General features: G+C 40.5%; 1 protein-coding gene across 2 annotated transcripts in view; it reads right to left on the bottom strand.

Annotated features, from left to right (window-relative positions):
• Positions 1–725: 725 nt before the first annotated feature.
• Positions 726–17108, bottom strand: part of USP33 (ubiquitin specific peptidase 33) — a 72353-nt gene continuing 55970 nt past the window's right edge. For both annotated transcript variants that reach the window (XM_054980062.1, XM_054980063.1), the window contains exons 19-24: positions 15782–15948; positions 13219–13300; positions 5557–5665; positions 3884–3986; positions 2712–2780; positions 726–1775 (exon numbers count right to left, since the gene is read on the bottom strand). In XM_054980062.1, the coding sequence (XP_054836037.1) occupies positions 1645–1775; positions 2712–2780; positions 3884–3986; positions 5557–5665; positions 13219–13300; positions 15782–15948 (661 nt within the window). In that variant the 3' untranslated portion in view covers positions 726–1644. The remainder of the gene's footprint in view (positions 1776–2711; positions 2781–3883; positions 3987–5556; positions 5666–13218; positions 13301–15781; positions 15949–17108) is intronic.

Genomic DNA, 17108 nt, shown 5'->3' with positions numbered 1-17108 from the left:
AAAGACACCAGTTGGTCAAAAGTTCAACACTAGACAGGACACAGGGTCCCTTAAGCAGGGGAAGACTCGTACTAACAACAATGCTGGCGATTTAAACAGCCAACAGAAACGAAACTGGGTAGTATCCTTTCTTCAGGTATTTATTAGCTGCTTTAGACAAAAGCCTGAAAAACTTACTTGTTTGAATCTTACATCCATCAAAGTACTAAACCCATCTTTAGTTTTTCTAACAAACTGGTAAAAGGTAGATCCAGACCAAAACTTAGTATTTCCAACTAACAAACGACTTAACTGTGTGAACTGATATCCCATAAATATGAACAGCAATTATATATATGGAAACCTAAAACCTCAGTAACAACTTCTAAAAGACTCTCAATAGGGGCAAACTGTTACACCTTCAGTATTTTACATCTAAATAAGGATAACATACCCTTATTTAACACATGTAGGTGTGTCAAATTCAGTATAATTCTCAGCGTGTTCATTCAGAAGCAAGTCCCACTGGGCTCAGAATTAAAATGGGTTAGAAGTATCCTGAACCAGGACTTACATTTATTCTCCAGTTATGTCATTAGTATTGTCAGTATGTCATTACAACTCAGAAACTGATCTTTCCTTTAATTTCTGAAACTGCTCTGTATGCCACAGTAATAAATATTAATGCAACATTGATATGTAATACATACTCCTAATACAAATTTTCATCATGCTTGAAGCTCAAACATTTTAAACACTGTTTTTATTGAACTAGCACAGAATAATATTGCTTATATGGTTGTAATGTTCAAGGAGAAATAAAAAACACTGGGCAACATTCAGCATTTCAATATGAATAAACCAGAATGCTTCTGCAATCTTTCCTTGTGTATCCATTCAGCATCTGACATCATAAATCATGCCAATTACCATTGCATAACAGTCTAATAAGATATTTTTCCACATAAAATTATAGATGAATTTAGTTTTAAAAGGCTAGAAAATTTCTCAGGCACACAAGTCATTAACATACCAACATCATGCTCTCAAAACAATCCTAGTGACTCTGGTTTTGTTCAGTTACTACTAATATTACTGTTTTATAATCATGTTTAAACAGTAAGCAATAAGTTACTTATATATGCTAACCAACGCAACATTCCCTATAAATATTTGATACAAGAAAAGCATTTGAAAAGTGTTTCATTGTTTTTCTACAGAGCAGTGCAAATGAAAGTAAAATAACTTTTCCTGAGTTATCATAGGACATTAAATCAATTCCTTACAATATCACAATCTGTTTAAAATATGCACCCTTTAATCCTAATCTTGACAAAACTTGATTAAAAACAGCCTGGAAATGCAGGGAGGTTAGAAAATGATTAATCTCTACTTTGCACATATAGTTATGTAGCATTGGAAAGGTACATTTGTCAGTATGAGACCAGTTGCTTTAAAGGCTGTAGCATATTATTCTAATTTTTATATTACAAGTTCTGATTAATTCTTTCACAAATGCAGTAATGCCCAACATCCTGTTCCCTCACTGGGAAACCAAAGTAAAACAACAATATAGAAGATATCTGGGAATGTATGTTGTTCAGTATAAAGAACCTCATGAGAAATCATCCTTACGTTGATGATTACAGACTATGTATTTCTAATTCAATCTTCAGAATGTAACGGTTCAGATTCAATTTGAGGAACAGGTGGTCGCAATATGATTTCTGGTCCTCCCCCATAGATTGATAGAAGAAAATTCCATGTTTCCTCAGAAATCTGTCCAGAATCAGCTCCTGAAAAAGATTTAAGATTTTTTTTGTAAAAGCATAACTGATGGTTCAAAATTCCTCCTCTGTTGTGAAGCTTGTCAAGTAAAACTGGGCCAGTCAGTGCCTCGGCCTGACACCATACAAGGTTGTTGTAAGAATAAAATAGTAATGGAGGAATTAAAAAGTGGCAGATAATCATTCACTCCAATTTTCTTAAAGAGGCAGATTTTCAGCTCTGATCCATGGGATATGGAGGCCCATCAGACTATGAATTATCTTGTTTGAGGTGGCAATCGAAACTGGATTTTTGTAATGTGCACGTATTCCACAACCCAGTTACAAATTACATATATAGCAGCTGCTGCTCTTTTATTGTTACACTGTGATTTTAGATTGCTTTTTTGTAAGCTGCGTTCAGTCCTGCTTTGCAGAAGAAAAGTGGGGATAAAATATTTAAATAAATTCTCCCAACTAAATATTTTAATTCCAAAGAAACAACAAAAGCTATGAGGAGCATTGAGAAATTAAAAAAAATTGTTGTTGTTGTTGGTCAGAACAGAAGCATGATGAGTTTCATCCTGCACATCTCTAGCAATTTTTTTTTTACTGAAATAATGAGGCTAGAAAACTGCATGTACTGTACAGCAAACATATGAAGACTTTTAGATGAGAATTGTCATGGTCAGGCACTACTTTTTACCTTGAAGAATATGTGATAAAGTATCTTGGACAGATTACCCCAGAATATCAAGTTGTTAAATTACTGTTCTTGTTTATAAATGCAAGCTAGAATCCTGAGAGATAACAGACTAGAAAAAAGCCATTGTTTGTACATTTCTGATGTAGCAAGTATACAGCTGGAATAGAGATAAAACAGCACCCAGTGATGCATGCACATCAGCACTGAAAGCAAAAGAAGAAATGCTGCACACCAAAGAGAAATTATCGGTAGGGCCATACCTTGCTTCAAAAGAACAGTTCCACATTTATTTACAGCAATTCTGGTATTATCAATGTGGCCTGGAGGATCTAGTGGAGCAGAAAAATATATAACTATAACAGTGATAAAGTAATACAAATTTCAGTCACTCTTTATCAGGCCTTTTTTTCAGCCAAAACGCGGTGGGATGGAGTTCCGGCACCTCTAGAAAATGGTCACGTTGCCGGTGACCATTAAACTTTAAAATCCCCACCCTTGCTACAGCTGACTGGCGTCAGTCAGCTGGAGCAAGGGTGTGTGTGTTTAAATCGCCAGCAGTGCGGAGGGCAATTTAAACTCCCCCCCTCGCAAAAGCGCTCCTGTGGGTGGCTGCACCCTGCATAATAATGTCACTTCCCAGAAGGGATGTCATTGCGTGGTCTCAGGAGCGTGCACATGCGAATGTGATACCAGTGGCACCGCCTCCTGCTGGGAGTTGCCCCGAGTGCTGCCAACCCACGGAGTTCCACCACCTCTTTTTCCAGAAAATAAGCCCTGCTCTTTATGCATCTTCTATTTTTCCTTATGTAGTGTTTAAGGTGTAAGAGACCATGCTTGTTATATCCTGGCTCTACTGTTAACATTTAACTGCAAAATTTAAGGGTCCAGAGATACAATCCGACAATCTCATCTTCAAACATAAGGAACTGGACATCCGCTGAACTTTTCTTTAGGAGCTACACTGCTTTTTTGTAGTTCTGTAAGTACTTCTGGACATCTATAAGCAAACTATCCTTCACAACACTTATGAAATGTCTTTAAATTGAGGATTTGTTTAGATTTCTTTTAAAATTTTCTATGCCATCTTTCGACCCAACTCAGGGTCCCCAAAACTATGAACATTAGAACATCAAATATTAAAATACAAGTATATAATATTTATTATTTAGGCACTTTATATTTAGAAATACACTTGCAAATAAAACAAGATGTCATTGATTTAATAGCAAAACATGGTAGACAGCAATGTGAGCTCTTGCAATGTGTGAAATTCTACATTTGGTACTTCTCGGTCCTTTATTATAAAGTATCTAGCAATCCTTAGAGTTCTTTAGAAAAGCTGTTCCTGTTCTCTGTCAGAATATCATCACAGCAATTACTGAGGTATATAAAACAAGTGCATATTATAAAAAGAATTATGAAATCCACTCACCACTGTCCTTGCCCTTCACAAACCCTTCCCATTCTCTAAACCACTGCATACTTATACAGTAGAATATGGATGGAGATGACTCCTCTTGGAATGCTCTATTGAGCTGAAACACATAAACCCAGTTATAGACAGAATTCAAGCAGGGGCATCTGTAAGGAGTTGAAGAGGTCATTTCATGTTCCCCTAAAGCCCTTTCTCCACTCTATCCCCCCTCCCACGGGATCCTCATATCTTCTATCCTTTTCCTGCTGCCTTCTTCTTCCAACTCACCAACCAATCCTTCTTTTATCTGCCCTCCCCCCCTAGTTTTCAGCTTTATTTTATTTACATTTCTCACCAATGGAATGGGCTGAACAGAATGTGTCTGGCTGAAGGTCAGCCATCAAGCTTCCTCACACGTGACTTGGCCGGGCACCACCTCCCTTGCCTTGTGCAGGCCAAAGCCAGGTGCTACCAATGCCTTCCTCGCCAAACATGGGGCTCAGTCAGATCATCACCTCTTTCTCCTCACCCTCCACATCATGCAGGCCAAAATCAGGCGTCGCCTCCCTTGCTTCCTGTGGGGTTTGGACAGGACTCAGCCTTTCTTTCACAGGGCTGGCCCAGCCCAGATGGGGAGGCATTGGTACACCAGAGGCATCCTGGTGCTCTTAATGGCCAATCTGCCCCTACCTGTGAAGCAAGTTAGGTGGAAAACGTATAACTAGTTAAATGTTCTAGGTTATTCAGTATTTTTTTACTCCACAAAGCTCTATGAAAAACTCAGCAGGTTCTTCAAGACTGGGATTCTCAATTTGTGTGCTTGTTTGAAAAAGCACGAGACATGATCATTATCTCCTTTACCAAAGTTGATGACCCACCATTAGCACTATTACAGGGAATGTTAAGCTCAGAGCAGCTCAGCATACCTGGTTGAATATTGTAGTAAAAGTTTATACATCTCTGCTGTACTTATAAGGGGAATCTTTCAACGTTCCAATGAAACCTCAGAAAGGCGTGTTCAGTTGCAGGCTTACTCAAGATTTATGTTAAGGAACTGCTTTTTGAAGTTTTTTGCTTTTTGAATTTTTTAAAATGGACGCAATAGGTGTGCCTCATTGGTGTCTGCTTCCCAAGAACCTGGGGATTCTGGAGACCAGAATCTCATGAAGGATGAGCCAGGGCTTCCAACTCCAGGGAAAAAAACCCTCAAAGCCAGGATGGCTAGTCTACATCCAGGGTCCTACTCTGGATGAAGAATGAAACCAACTCTGTTGAGTGCTACAATAACCCTGCCTCGTGGGATGCATGAACAAACTGGACCCATAGTGCTTGGTTGCATAGTATACAGGGCTGTAAGTTTCCCCTCCTCTCAGCTTCATGCCACATGCAACTGGTTCTCAAGAGAACCTAAACTGCCAGTTATTATGAAAGGAGTATCCAGAACAAATTATTTTGAAATTTAATCTTAAATATGTCCAGGGGACAGACCTTTGAAATTTATTCCACTATGAAAAATTCTTCCTACCCACCAACACAAACTGTATGTCTACAAAGAATTTTATGGACGCATCATAAATATTCATACAAAGTATGCAAAACCATGTTTTTAATACTGGTTTTCAAAATCAACAAATGAGACAAACATTAGAAATGAAACTCTGCTACTTTAACAAGGAGAAGGAACGTATTACCCGAATAAACATTTCCAATTCAGTTTTCCTTCGTTTTTCTATTTTCTCTGTTTCCATTTGACAGGTATGACAAATATATAGATGGTTAACAGCCGGTCCTCCACCATACCTGTAATAATACTTTAAATTATTACCTATTTTATAGTGAATGGTAAAGACTCAAAAGTTGTGTATTACATAATCAAAGTTTTTCTCAACCTGAACTATACAGGCTATCAGTTTTTCTTCTGCTTTCTACATATCTACTTGCGTTTTGTCACCAGAAACAAAATTTTCTACATTTGACAGTTTATCACTGAACTGTTAAGAGAAATGGGGTCTGATTCATCAATTGTCTTATAGTAAATGTCAAAATATGTATTTCTTTTGCATGAGAAACTAAAACCTGTAGAAAAATTTTGAGTCCAGCAAGTCTAGTATCACTTAGGCTGATAGCTTTTTCCCCCAGCCGGGAAAGCCTCCGAAAAGATGACAGCTACTCTATGAACTATATTGATGTGCTCAGATGCAGCTGATATCCAAATATGCTTTATTTGATGTGTGTAATGGTACATCAAAATCAGATGCGTTCCCCAAAATATAATGTGAAAACACGATTTATAAAAATACAAAATATATTGTTAACACAACTGTTAATTCCTTACAGAAATTCCCGTCTTGTATTTAATTCTGCAATATGTAGCTTTATGGTTTACCACAGAGTAATTACTCTTTACACTTTACCATGGGGCCTCCAATAAGACAGTTGTATGATTAATTTTGTAAAATTTAGAGCAACCAACTACTGCAACTTAAGAGAAAAATTTAGATCCTAACATTTTCATTGATAGCCACAGTGAAGATATAAGAATTAAAATTAACATTTGATTTAAATTCTGCAATTAAATTGCACAACATGTTGACAGTTTTCATTCACTTTTGTGAAAAAAGGAAAATGTCAAATTACAGTTAACGTCTTGTTTCATTGGTTCCGCTTACAGTACTTGTAAACTCAGGTGGCACATTTAGGAAATTCACAGGGCAATATTGTTTCTGGCATCCAGTACTTTAGAATGCAGGTTCCATCCATGGGAAATACACTTGCTTAGAGAAAGCTACTACAGCACAGCAAAGCCTCTGAGGCAGAGGACATCTTAGTTCCCACTGTCCAATCGGGGAGGCAGGAAGTCAAATCTTCTTCCTCTTCCTTGGTAAGGGGGTGGTCCCACTTAGGCTCTCAGTTCTGTTCCTGCCTCCGGGGAGTTCTATTTAGGCTAGCTCAGCTACCTAACTTGCACTACTATACTATTACCCTTACTTTTCTCTCCTAAAGTACCTTTCCTTTCTATTCTTATTTCTCTCCTTTTCCTTAAGAAAAAGGTGCCACATGGCATCCAATGAGTCATCGGACTCAGAAGAGAGTTTCTTGGAGAGGGCGACGAGCTGTTCCCATGGAGCTGTCCTTCCGGTGGCGGGAACAAGCTTGGCCGGCACCGACATGCCTCTGAGGCTTCCTCAGTTCCCCGACGGAGAAGCGACAGCGGTGGAGAGCCAGCCCTCATAACGGCCCCATCTGTCCACAGGGAAGCCAGTTGCAGCCGCACAGCTCAACAGATAGACTGGGAGCGGCACCGAAAGTCAGATCTCCATTTCGGCGGAAAAAGAAGCCGCAGCAGCCGCTTTCGCACCAAAACGCTCCAACGTGCTTGCCAATCTCCCGGTGGGAGACAAAGGGCAGAACTTTAATTCCAGTGACCAGAGCTCTAACAAGGAACTTCGTGGAGACACCGTAAGTGTTCCTTCCAACCCCCTTTAGTCCAGAAACATTGGCAGCAATAAGGCAATCAATGAGGGAAGAGATTTTATCTCTGTGCCAGCCGGAAATTGTTCCTCAGGGGAGTAGAGACTTAGGCAACCCTTGGCCCACCAAAGCAGCCAAAAAACAAGTCCAGAGCTCAACAGCTGACAAAGTGGGTGGCTGGACGGATGATGATTCCTCCCATAATGAGGACTCGGACCAAGGAGATTTTTTGCTGGAGGAACAAGAGGAGGAAGAGTTGCCTGCCCCTGAGCAATCCCATAGGCTTTTCCAGCCAGAGGATTATCAATACCTTTTGTCAAAAACTCTGGCAGCATTGGAGCTTCAGGAGGGCTGTAAGGGGTAGGAGGAGGAGCCCAGGTCAAGGGGCCCCAAAACAAGACCCAAGGGAAATAGGGATTTTTTCCCCAGAGCAGATGATAAGCCCAAGGTATTTCCTTTCCCTGAATACTATGAACGTCAGCTTAAGGCAGAATGGGCCATGCCAGCTGCAGGGAAGCAGTTTCCAAATTCTTTAAAAAAGCTTTATACATTACCTACATTTGCCAATGAGCTCTTACAGGTACCAGCCATCGAAGCACTGGTAGTGGTGTTGCAGTCTCAAGGACTCCTGTCTGAAGAAGGACAAGGAACTATTAAAGACAGCCTTGACAAGAAAGGAGACGTGGCCTTGAGACAGGCTCATGAGGCTATGGCCATGGCAATTAAAGCCTCTGCAATAGCTTCGACAGTATCCAGAGCCTCTGTTGTGTGGATTAGATGATTAATCCAGCTACTACCAGAAAACAACAAACGTCTGTTGGAAGGAGCAAACAGAATACTTAAGGCCAGCACATTCACCGCTGATACGACTCTGGATGCTTTATCTTTTTCTTCTAGGGCAATGGCATTATCTACAGTGGCCAGACAACTTTTGTGGCTTAGAACATGGCCTGCAGATGTCCCATCCAAAGTTATTCTGATGTCCTACCCATTTCAGGGAGGAAAGCTGTTCGGGGACCAGCTAGAGAAAATACTCGTAGAAACTAAAGACAAAAAGAAAGCACTCCCCAAGTCCTTGAAGAAACCAGAAAGAAGATCCTTCAGTTTCCAACCATTCCACACTCACCACACACTTTCCAGAAGTCGCCCAGAGACCAAGACACCCTGGAATTTTCAGGGTAACCAAGCTTGCAGAGGAACCTTTCAAGCTAGGTCATCATGTCAGCAGGCAAACCGTGGTGGTAGACATGACGCAGAAGACAAAGGGCATAAACCCTGACTCGCTGAAAGCTCTGGTGGGAGGCCGACTACTTCTCTTTCAAGATGTTTGGCTGAATCACAAGACGGATGTCTGGGTCAGGGAAGTAATGTCCAATGGCTATTCAATAGAATTTGCCTCCTTTCCACTGGAGCGATTCATAATTTCTCCACTCAAGAAAAATCAACAGAGACGCAAGATCACGATCAAAGCCATTCAACATCTGATAGATATTCAAGCTGTAGAACCAGTTCCCCACAATCAGCGGGGGAAAGGCGTGTACTCCATTTTCTTCACGGTTCTGAAGAGGAATGGGGACTGGCAAGCAATCCTGGACCTCAAGTATGTGAATCATTTCATCAAGATTTGACATTTTCAGATGGAAACACTGCATTCGATTGCAGAGGTGCTGCAACAAGGCGAGTTCCTGATATCGATAGATCTAACAAGAAGTGTACCTGCATGTGCCTATCGCCGCAGCTCATCAACAGTACCTGAGGTTTTGCATAGCGGACGTCCATCTTCAGTTTCGGGCTATGCCCTTCAGGCTGGCAACAGCTCTGAGGGTCTTCACGAAGATTCTCATCGCTCCAGTGGTCAACCTACGGGAGATGGGCCTTCATCTGCATCCTTATCTGGACGATATTTTAATAAGGTCCAGTTCAAGGAAGACATCCCTAGAGGACACAACTTTCATCATCCAGTTCCTGCAGGACCACTGATTTTTGATAAATTCGGACAAGTGTTCTTTGGAGCCTTCACAACGTCTGGAACACTTGGGCCTGTTGATAGACACTCAGGAATGTCATTTCTTCCTCACCAAGGACAAGAGACTCAAAACCAAACAATTAGTCTCAGCTGTGATCAGGCAACCTGTCTCTCTCTTGATGGAACTGGCCAAACTACTGGGATTATTAGTTGCGGATGCAGAGGCTGTGTACTGGGGACAATTCCACATTAGACCACTACAGGCCTTTCTAAGACCCTTTCAACTGCAGATAGCTCAAAAGATGGCTATCAAGGTGCAGGTTCCCCAACCTGTCAAGGACAGTTTAAGATGGTGGACTATAGATTCCAATCTACGTCAAGGGAAGAGCTTTCTGACTCCTTGATGTGTACAAATTTTCACAGACGCCAGTCTGTCAGGTTGGGGAGCAACCCTGGAAGGGTCTCCAATTCAGGGTCAATGGACAATTCAGGAATCAAAACTTCCCATCAATGTGTTGGAAATGAGGGCAGTATTCTTGGCACTAAGACACTTCAAGAGCGACATCATACAACGACACGTACTGTTCCGCACAGATTACATCATGACCAAAGTGTACATCAACAAACAAGGGGGAACCAAGTCCCGCCTGCAGAAGCAAGTGAACAAGTTAATCAGCTGGGCAGAAGTCAACCTTCTTTTGATACAAGCGGAGCACATCAAGGGAGTCCTCAACGTTGAGGCAGACTGGTTGAGCAGGGAATCCCTTCACCCAGGGGAGTGGTCCCTCAAGAGGGACGTATTTCATCTCCTATCAACTCACTTCGGGAAACCAAAAGTGGATCTGTTTGCCTCACATCTAAACAATCAACTCCCACGATTCCTGACGAGATATCACCCCCCGAAAGCGGAAGGCATGGACGCGTTAACGTCTCAGTGGCCCAGAGGTCTTCTATTTGCCTTTCCTCCTCTGTCACTGATTCCCAAACTGTTGAGGAGGATATGAGAACAGGGAGCAACAATAATCAAGGTGGCCCAGAAGACCCTGGTTCTCGACCATTCAGCTTATGTCTCCTCTCCGTTCAGCCTCCTCTCTGTCTACCAGTGTTGCCGGACCTGCTACAGCAAGGCCCAATATGGCATCCGGATCCAGGATGGTGGTTCTTGACAGGGTAGAAATTGAACGGTAATCTTTCCAGCAACAGGGCTACCCTCCAGAGATAATAAGTACTCTCTTAGCGTCCAGAAAGATGTCCACGACAATAATCTACAATGTTACGTGGAAGGCCTTTGTCTGCTGGTGCAGACATAAAAATGTAGACCCAAGGAATCCTTCACTTAGAAATATCCTAGGTTTTCTACAGGATGCTCTTGACAGAGGCTTGAAACCAGTGACCTTAAAGAAACAGATAGCAGCTGAGATTCGGTTTCGTTTTCTCGGCCATGTCGGATGCTCCTCTCCGCAGGTCCTGGAGGAAGCGCCCGAGCACCCTGACCGGGCGGCTGATCTGCGAAGATTAGCCCCCAGGACTCCCAGTGAGGGAGGCACGGTCCGGGACGCTGCAGGAAGAGCCCCCCGAAAATCAATGCGGGGGGTAAATTGCCCGTTTGTCCCTATGGAGGCCGGCAGATGTGCGCGGCACCTCGAGTGCTGCCGGGCCATGGAAAACGGCAAAGAGCAGAACTAGGCGGAAGCCTGTAAGTAAGCGAATCCCTTCTGTTATTACAAGCGCACGTGAAGGAGCGTTGGGATCTGAAGCTAAGAAGGCTAGTTCTTCCCCCTCGCTGAGTTTCAGAATCCGGTTGGCGGTCCCCCCCCCCCTAAAATGGCAGCGAAAAAACAGAGTCCCGCTCTGGGCAAGTCAATTTCGGCTGCCCTGCAGGGGAAAGGAGAGTCGCTCGAGGAATTGGTGCGGAGGGCGGTTATCGAAGCCATAAAACCCTTTGGTGACAAGCTGAACGAAACAGATCAAAAGGTGGGCTTAATTGAGAGCGAAGTGAAAACCATTAAGGAAGCAGCGGGGGGGCAGAGAAGTCTGCTCGGGAAAGTGTGTCACTCGTGAAGGCTACAAATAAAGAGTTAAACCTGGTGGAGAACCAGCTGATCGGGCTACAAGTGGAACGAACACAGACAATTTTGCGCCTCCAGAACGTGAAAGAGGAGGAAAATGAGGATTTATGGGGTCTGGTCTCGGAACTATTGGCGACACCCGCGAAGGCAACTAAAGAAGAGGTTAAAAGGCCATTTTGGAAGTCCGCCGGGCTTCTTCAAAATATGCAACGAAGCGTCAGCTGCCTCGCGAGATCATCATCGATTTTTCATCTAAAAGGATCCGAGACACTGTCCTATACAACTCATATAACGCGGATCTGGACTTTTTGGGTAACAAAGTCAAGATACTGAAAGACGTCCCATTTTTAGTTCGGAAAAGACGATTTAAATATAAAAAGCTCGCAGCTCTTCTGAGGGAACGTGGAATAAAGTACAAATGGCTATTCCCGGAAGGTATCTGGTTCAGTTACAAAGATCAAGCTTACAAGATATTATCAGAAGATCAACTAAGGGCTTTTGAGGACAAAAATCCGGAATTTCAGCAAGACACCAAGCAAGAAGAAAAGGAGAAGTCTGAGGGGGGGGGGAGGAAACGAGCACTGCGGCTGCAGTTGCTCAGAGAGAATTGCGTCCGGGACCCAGGAGGGGAAGGAAAACTTAATTTTAATTTGAATTGTAATTTGCATTTTGTAAGGTCAACCACTCCATCAATATTATACAAAGCTTTAATTTTTTAATAATGGTAGTATGAAGGGAAAGCATTCTGTGTAATATAGTCGTTATATGTTGTTGTTGGTTTTTTTTCTTTCCTTCCCTTGTTCCCCTTCCTTTCCTTTGTATTGTTAGTTAATGTAGTTAATAAAAAGAATAAAAAATCTTATAAAAAAAAGAAAGAAACAGATAGCAGCTAGCAGCACAATAATACCATCCCTGGAAAAGCATCCTCTAGCATTACATCCACATATCCGCAGGTTCCTGCGAGGTGCGACATTGCTGAATCCTACCTCAATACACCATATAGGGATTCGGCGGGAAGAGCTGGAGCCACCGCTGCCGCCTCCACCACCACCAGCAGGGCCAAGGTAAGTAGGGGTGGGTGGCTGGGGCTGGGGGGATGTTTAAAGGGCCCTGCCACTTGCAAGCAGCAGGAAAGGAGCCCTTTAACCTCGACCCTGAAGCTTTCCAAAGCATTACAAATGCATTACGAATGCTTTCCAAAGCATTATGAATGCTTCGGAAAGCCCAAATCTTTATGGATCATGTCCAATTCAAGTATTTTACCCGAGTTGGAAACCCAAAGCGCACATCCCTAGTCAATTCTTGAAAAATGTGACATACAGGATTCAACCTATATGGGCTTCTCTTTTCTCAGTCTCGTGTTCCTAACCTTTCCTGTTCTTATAATCAAATTTCTAAAAAGCAAAAATGATGTTTCAGACTAGCAAACAGAAAGGCTATATACAAATGACTTAAGAGCCATAGTCTGATTACCTCTATATTAAGCTTAATGGTTTTAAGTGATACTCCCAACATATATTTTTCTTTTAGAAGAAGTTTGTGAAGCTTACAGGTTTAATCCTCTAATTGATCAAACTGACTGTTTTAGATGCAGGAAAGTTAATCCTTGTCTTAAGGAATATGAAACAATTTTAGCATCTGATTAGCAAAAATGAACTGAAAATCCACGTCTTATAGGAATATAGTGTATTGTAATGTACAGCTATGATGCAGAAAAGTAATGTTTTGTACAACACTGTGTACATACTTCATAAATACAAGTACCTACTTGTACACATATATTTCCTTAGCATACAGACCAAATATAAATAGCATTCAATTTCACTTTACAGCAACTGGAAGCCTACCTGCTATACAAGTTATCCCAGATGTTCTGAGGTAGCATTATTACTAGGTCCTCTATAGAAGCAGCCTTATGTGGAGGAACTCCTGTGAAGTAATGAAAAAATTTTGCTTGAGAACTTTTACTGTTCTCAATAGTTACAGAAAGTGTTATATACTAATAAATCACATGGTTCAACAGGCTTTAGTTTTAAAGTGCAAATGAAAAATACAATGAAAGATTAAATTTTTTTTCCAAAAGCTAAGCTTTCTCTCAAAATGAACTGGACAGAATATGCTGGATACAAACTTGAAGTGTAGTTATGGTGTAGGTGTCTTGATCTGCATAACAATTATCTACTGCTACTCTGGCACCCCAATGTTATAGCGTCTCATTGTAGGGATTCCTGTCAATTTGCCATATTACCTCCACCTTCCAGTAGTCTTCACCAATCAGTTTTGGAAAGCAAGTTTTATACATTCCTATCTGCTGCAAAAATGGTTGAGGGGAAATATTTCAGCTCTAAAAAGAAAATTACTATTCACAATGCACAAGTTAATATTGTTCTGCCTTAATGCTCAAGGCAAATGTTGAATTAAACAGAAAGGCAAATGTTGAATTAAACAGAAAATGTCAAATCTGAATTAAAGAATTCTATTTTGCCAAATAAATGTCCAAAAATTAAGTTTTAACTTTTTGTTTATTCTTTTATACCCTAAATATAATGATACCTTGAACAGTGAATTCAAAATGCTATCTACAAGGAGTTGGTCTAAAGAAAGACATTTGCATGGTAATAAAAAGACATATACCAGATTAACACACATTAATTACAAATTGAAATGGCTGAACAGAAACCCTATGGAAAAGCTTGTAAATATAATAAACTAATTTAAAAATCTCTTCTGCAACTAAAATGAAATATAAGCCAGATAGAAATCCTAGCAAGACTAGCTATTTGCAGGAATTCATATAGCCTGAATTGCTCCAAGACTCAGTTGTAATATTAGAGAAAACAGAATCAGAAATTTGGGGAACAATCAGTTTTATCATTTGCAACCAAACATGAATATTTAAACCATTAACATATCACATAAAAACATTCTCATCTACATTTCCCTATACACCATCAAATTCTTTATGTGATGACTGAAGCTATCGTGGGTAGCAGCTTTCAGTAAGATGTCCACTTTTTCCCAGAATGAATCTGCTAGTCTGCATATGCTTTTAGGATAAACAAAGAGCAATTCTATGAACTACAATGGTAATGTGATAGTTTAAAGGATGGACAGGAATTTTAAAAATTAAATATCCAGATTCAAGTATCACAATTCAATGCATTTTCAATACCAAGTTAGTTTCATAAAAGCATAATGATCTTATTAGTTCTATGCCACTTATTAGTTATCAGCTGACTCAATATAAATTGCTAATTTTAACCATTAGTCTATCACTGCTTGGGACCCAAATGACACACATACCTGAAAAAAATCATCTCTGAATCCATGCACCAGTTAACTAAGACAAGCTGCCTCCACTTTAGTCAATGCCACTGTCACATGAGAATAGCAAGAGAGGAGCAAGCATGGTTGCCAACCTCCAGGTGGTAGCTGGAGATTTGTTGGATTATAACTGATCTCCATGCCAAAGATCGGCTTCCCTGGTGAAAATAGCTGCTTTGGAAGATGGACTATGGCAGACCCTGCTGAGGTCCCTCCCCAAACCCCACCCTCTCCAGGCTCCACCCCAAAAATCTCCAGGAATTTTCCAACGTGGAGCCAGCCATCTTAGAAGCAAGGCTTTTGGGTCAATACCTGCAAAAGCTTTGGAGCGTTCTTCCAAAGGATGTTTAAAAAGCTACAATTTCCTCCTAAACTTCCAGAAAGGATGTAAAACAGTCTTTCAAAATACATTTGGTTGATTTAAGGTTTCTGTTCAGGGTTTTTAAATATTGCTGCTTTTTGTTTGTTTTACATATTGCTAACTTATTTTGTCAGGGGGCCATCTGATCATCTGGCCCCCTATTTGAGTTACAATGCAAACTGAATGGCCTGTTCTTGAATGATCTTCTTCCCATCCCCTGTGTATGACTGGCAGAGTTGGGTTGTAGCATCGCTATCTAGGGGTGGTTTTTATGGAAATGCTTTGATTTTATTGTCAATTATACATTTTTATTGCTATAACCCACCCTGAACCCACTTACAGGGAGAGTGGAATAGAAGCCTAATAAATCAGTGCTAGATAAGTGATCTAAAATTTTAAGCCAATAAATAAGAAAATCATGCTGTGTGATCAAATCTTTACTTAATTAGATATTCAACAATGTATGATAATTACAGTAAATCACTGCAAAATAGCCAAATTCTGAATTCTGTCTTTCGGTGCTACACCTCTGAAGATGCCAGTCACAGCTGCTGGCAAAATGTCAGGAACTACAATGCCAAGACCACGGCCATACAGCCCGGAAAATCAACAACAACTAATGTTCTCCAGCCGTGAAAGCCTTCGACAATATATAAAACTGAAAGATGTCATCTCAGGATTTAAAGACTTAATTTTCAAAAAAAATTTCAAAATTGCACTCTCACCTCCATGAATACAGAGAAAATCATTATTCGAAATAGGTCCTGGCTCCGCAAAAGTCCGGAATTTATTTAGCCACTGTCGAGAAATATAAAATTGGAGGAGACTTGGTTCCATTACATTAAGGCTTGACAATCTCTGTCTCTCTTTTTTAGCTTCTTCATTGCTTTTTCTATTACAATAATGAAATAAAAACAAAGTAGCATCAAGAATTATCATGTATGTCTATATGTGATTAATTATCCTGTCTTAGTAAAACATTAATAGGCTTCAAATATTTCTTCAGATTCATATTTGTCTGTACATCTGTAAACACAAAATTTTAATTCACAGAGGTATGATGCTATTACATGTGCAGCATGACAACTGGGAAAAATGTCAATTAAAAATTAAAGGCAATTCAAATGTTGATGCATTCTAAGCAGAAAACATTTCATAAGTATTTTAAGCTGCCTTGTAGCATTATCCGATACGGTTATATACTGTACATAAAGTTTTGTGTGCACAACTGACCTCACATGAAACTCTTGAGCTCATGGGCAGGTTCTTTTGTTTTAACAGGTGAACCCACTTCATATAGATTACTGGTACAAATCGCTGAATAAGCAAAGTTAACTGCAAGACTTATTGATAAATATACTAGATACATTTTCGGTCACTTTAGTTGGCATTTAGCTCTAATCCTTCAGAATAATGCAAATAATAATGTGTTTAGCTCTTTACATAATTTTGCTGCTATTTATTTTTGCAAAATTTACATTTCCTGACACATTTATAGATATTCTTTGTTCTTAGGATCTGAATAGAAGCCTTTTCTCTTGACTCCGTTCAAGAAATCTCAATATAAGAGCTGGGAAGTTTCAGGCTACTATAGTGAATCCTCTTGTTCTCCAGCTTCCAGCTGATGCAGTGCCAGCAGATATTTCTGTGATAATAGTATTTTACTGGATTCTAGAAACCTTCCTGTATGTATCCTCTTGTGAATTAAAATGAGGGAACATTGGCGTTCCAATTACAGTAAATCTGCATACATGTGCCAGAAATGAATTGGGTATCACACTATGAAAAATATCTAGACATTTAAGCCACTTCACCTTACATTCTAATTTTACATACACTGTTCTGCTAAAGTAATGCCTCCATAACCCTAGCTAACAAAGAGACTGCCATGTTAAAATCAGTGCCACCTTCTACTGGAATAAGAAAAATAATGCAGTACACCCAAGGCACATATATACTTTAATAGCAGAAAGTTTCAATGATGGAACGATTTCCTAACATGTCTAACATGACTTTCTTGCCTCCCCCCTCCTGCTACAGCCAAGCAGCCCG

This window comes from Eublepharis macularius, chromosome 5 (genome assembly GCF_028583425.1).
Source record: "Eublepharis macularius isolate TG4126 chromosome 5, MPM_Emac_v1.0, whole genome shotgun sequence".
Classification (NCBI taxonomy): Eukaryota; Metazoa; Chordata; class Lepidosauria; order Squamata; family Eublepharidae; genus Eublepharis; species Eublepharis macularius.
Note: the sequence above shows the minus strand (reverse complement) of the source record. Positions and strands in the feature narration are given on the sequence as shown.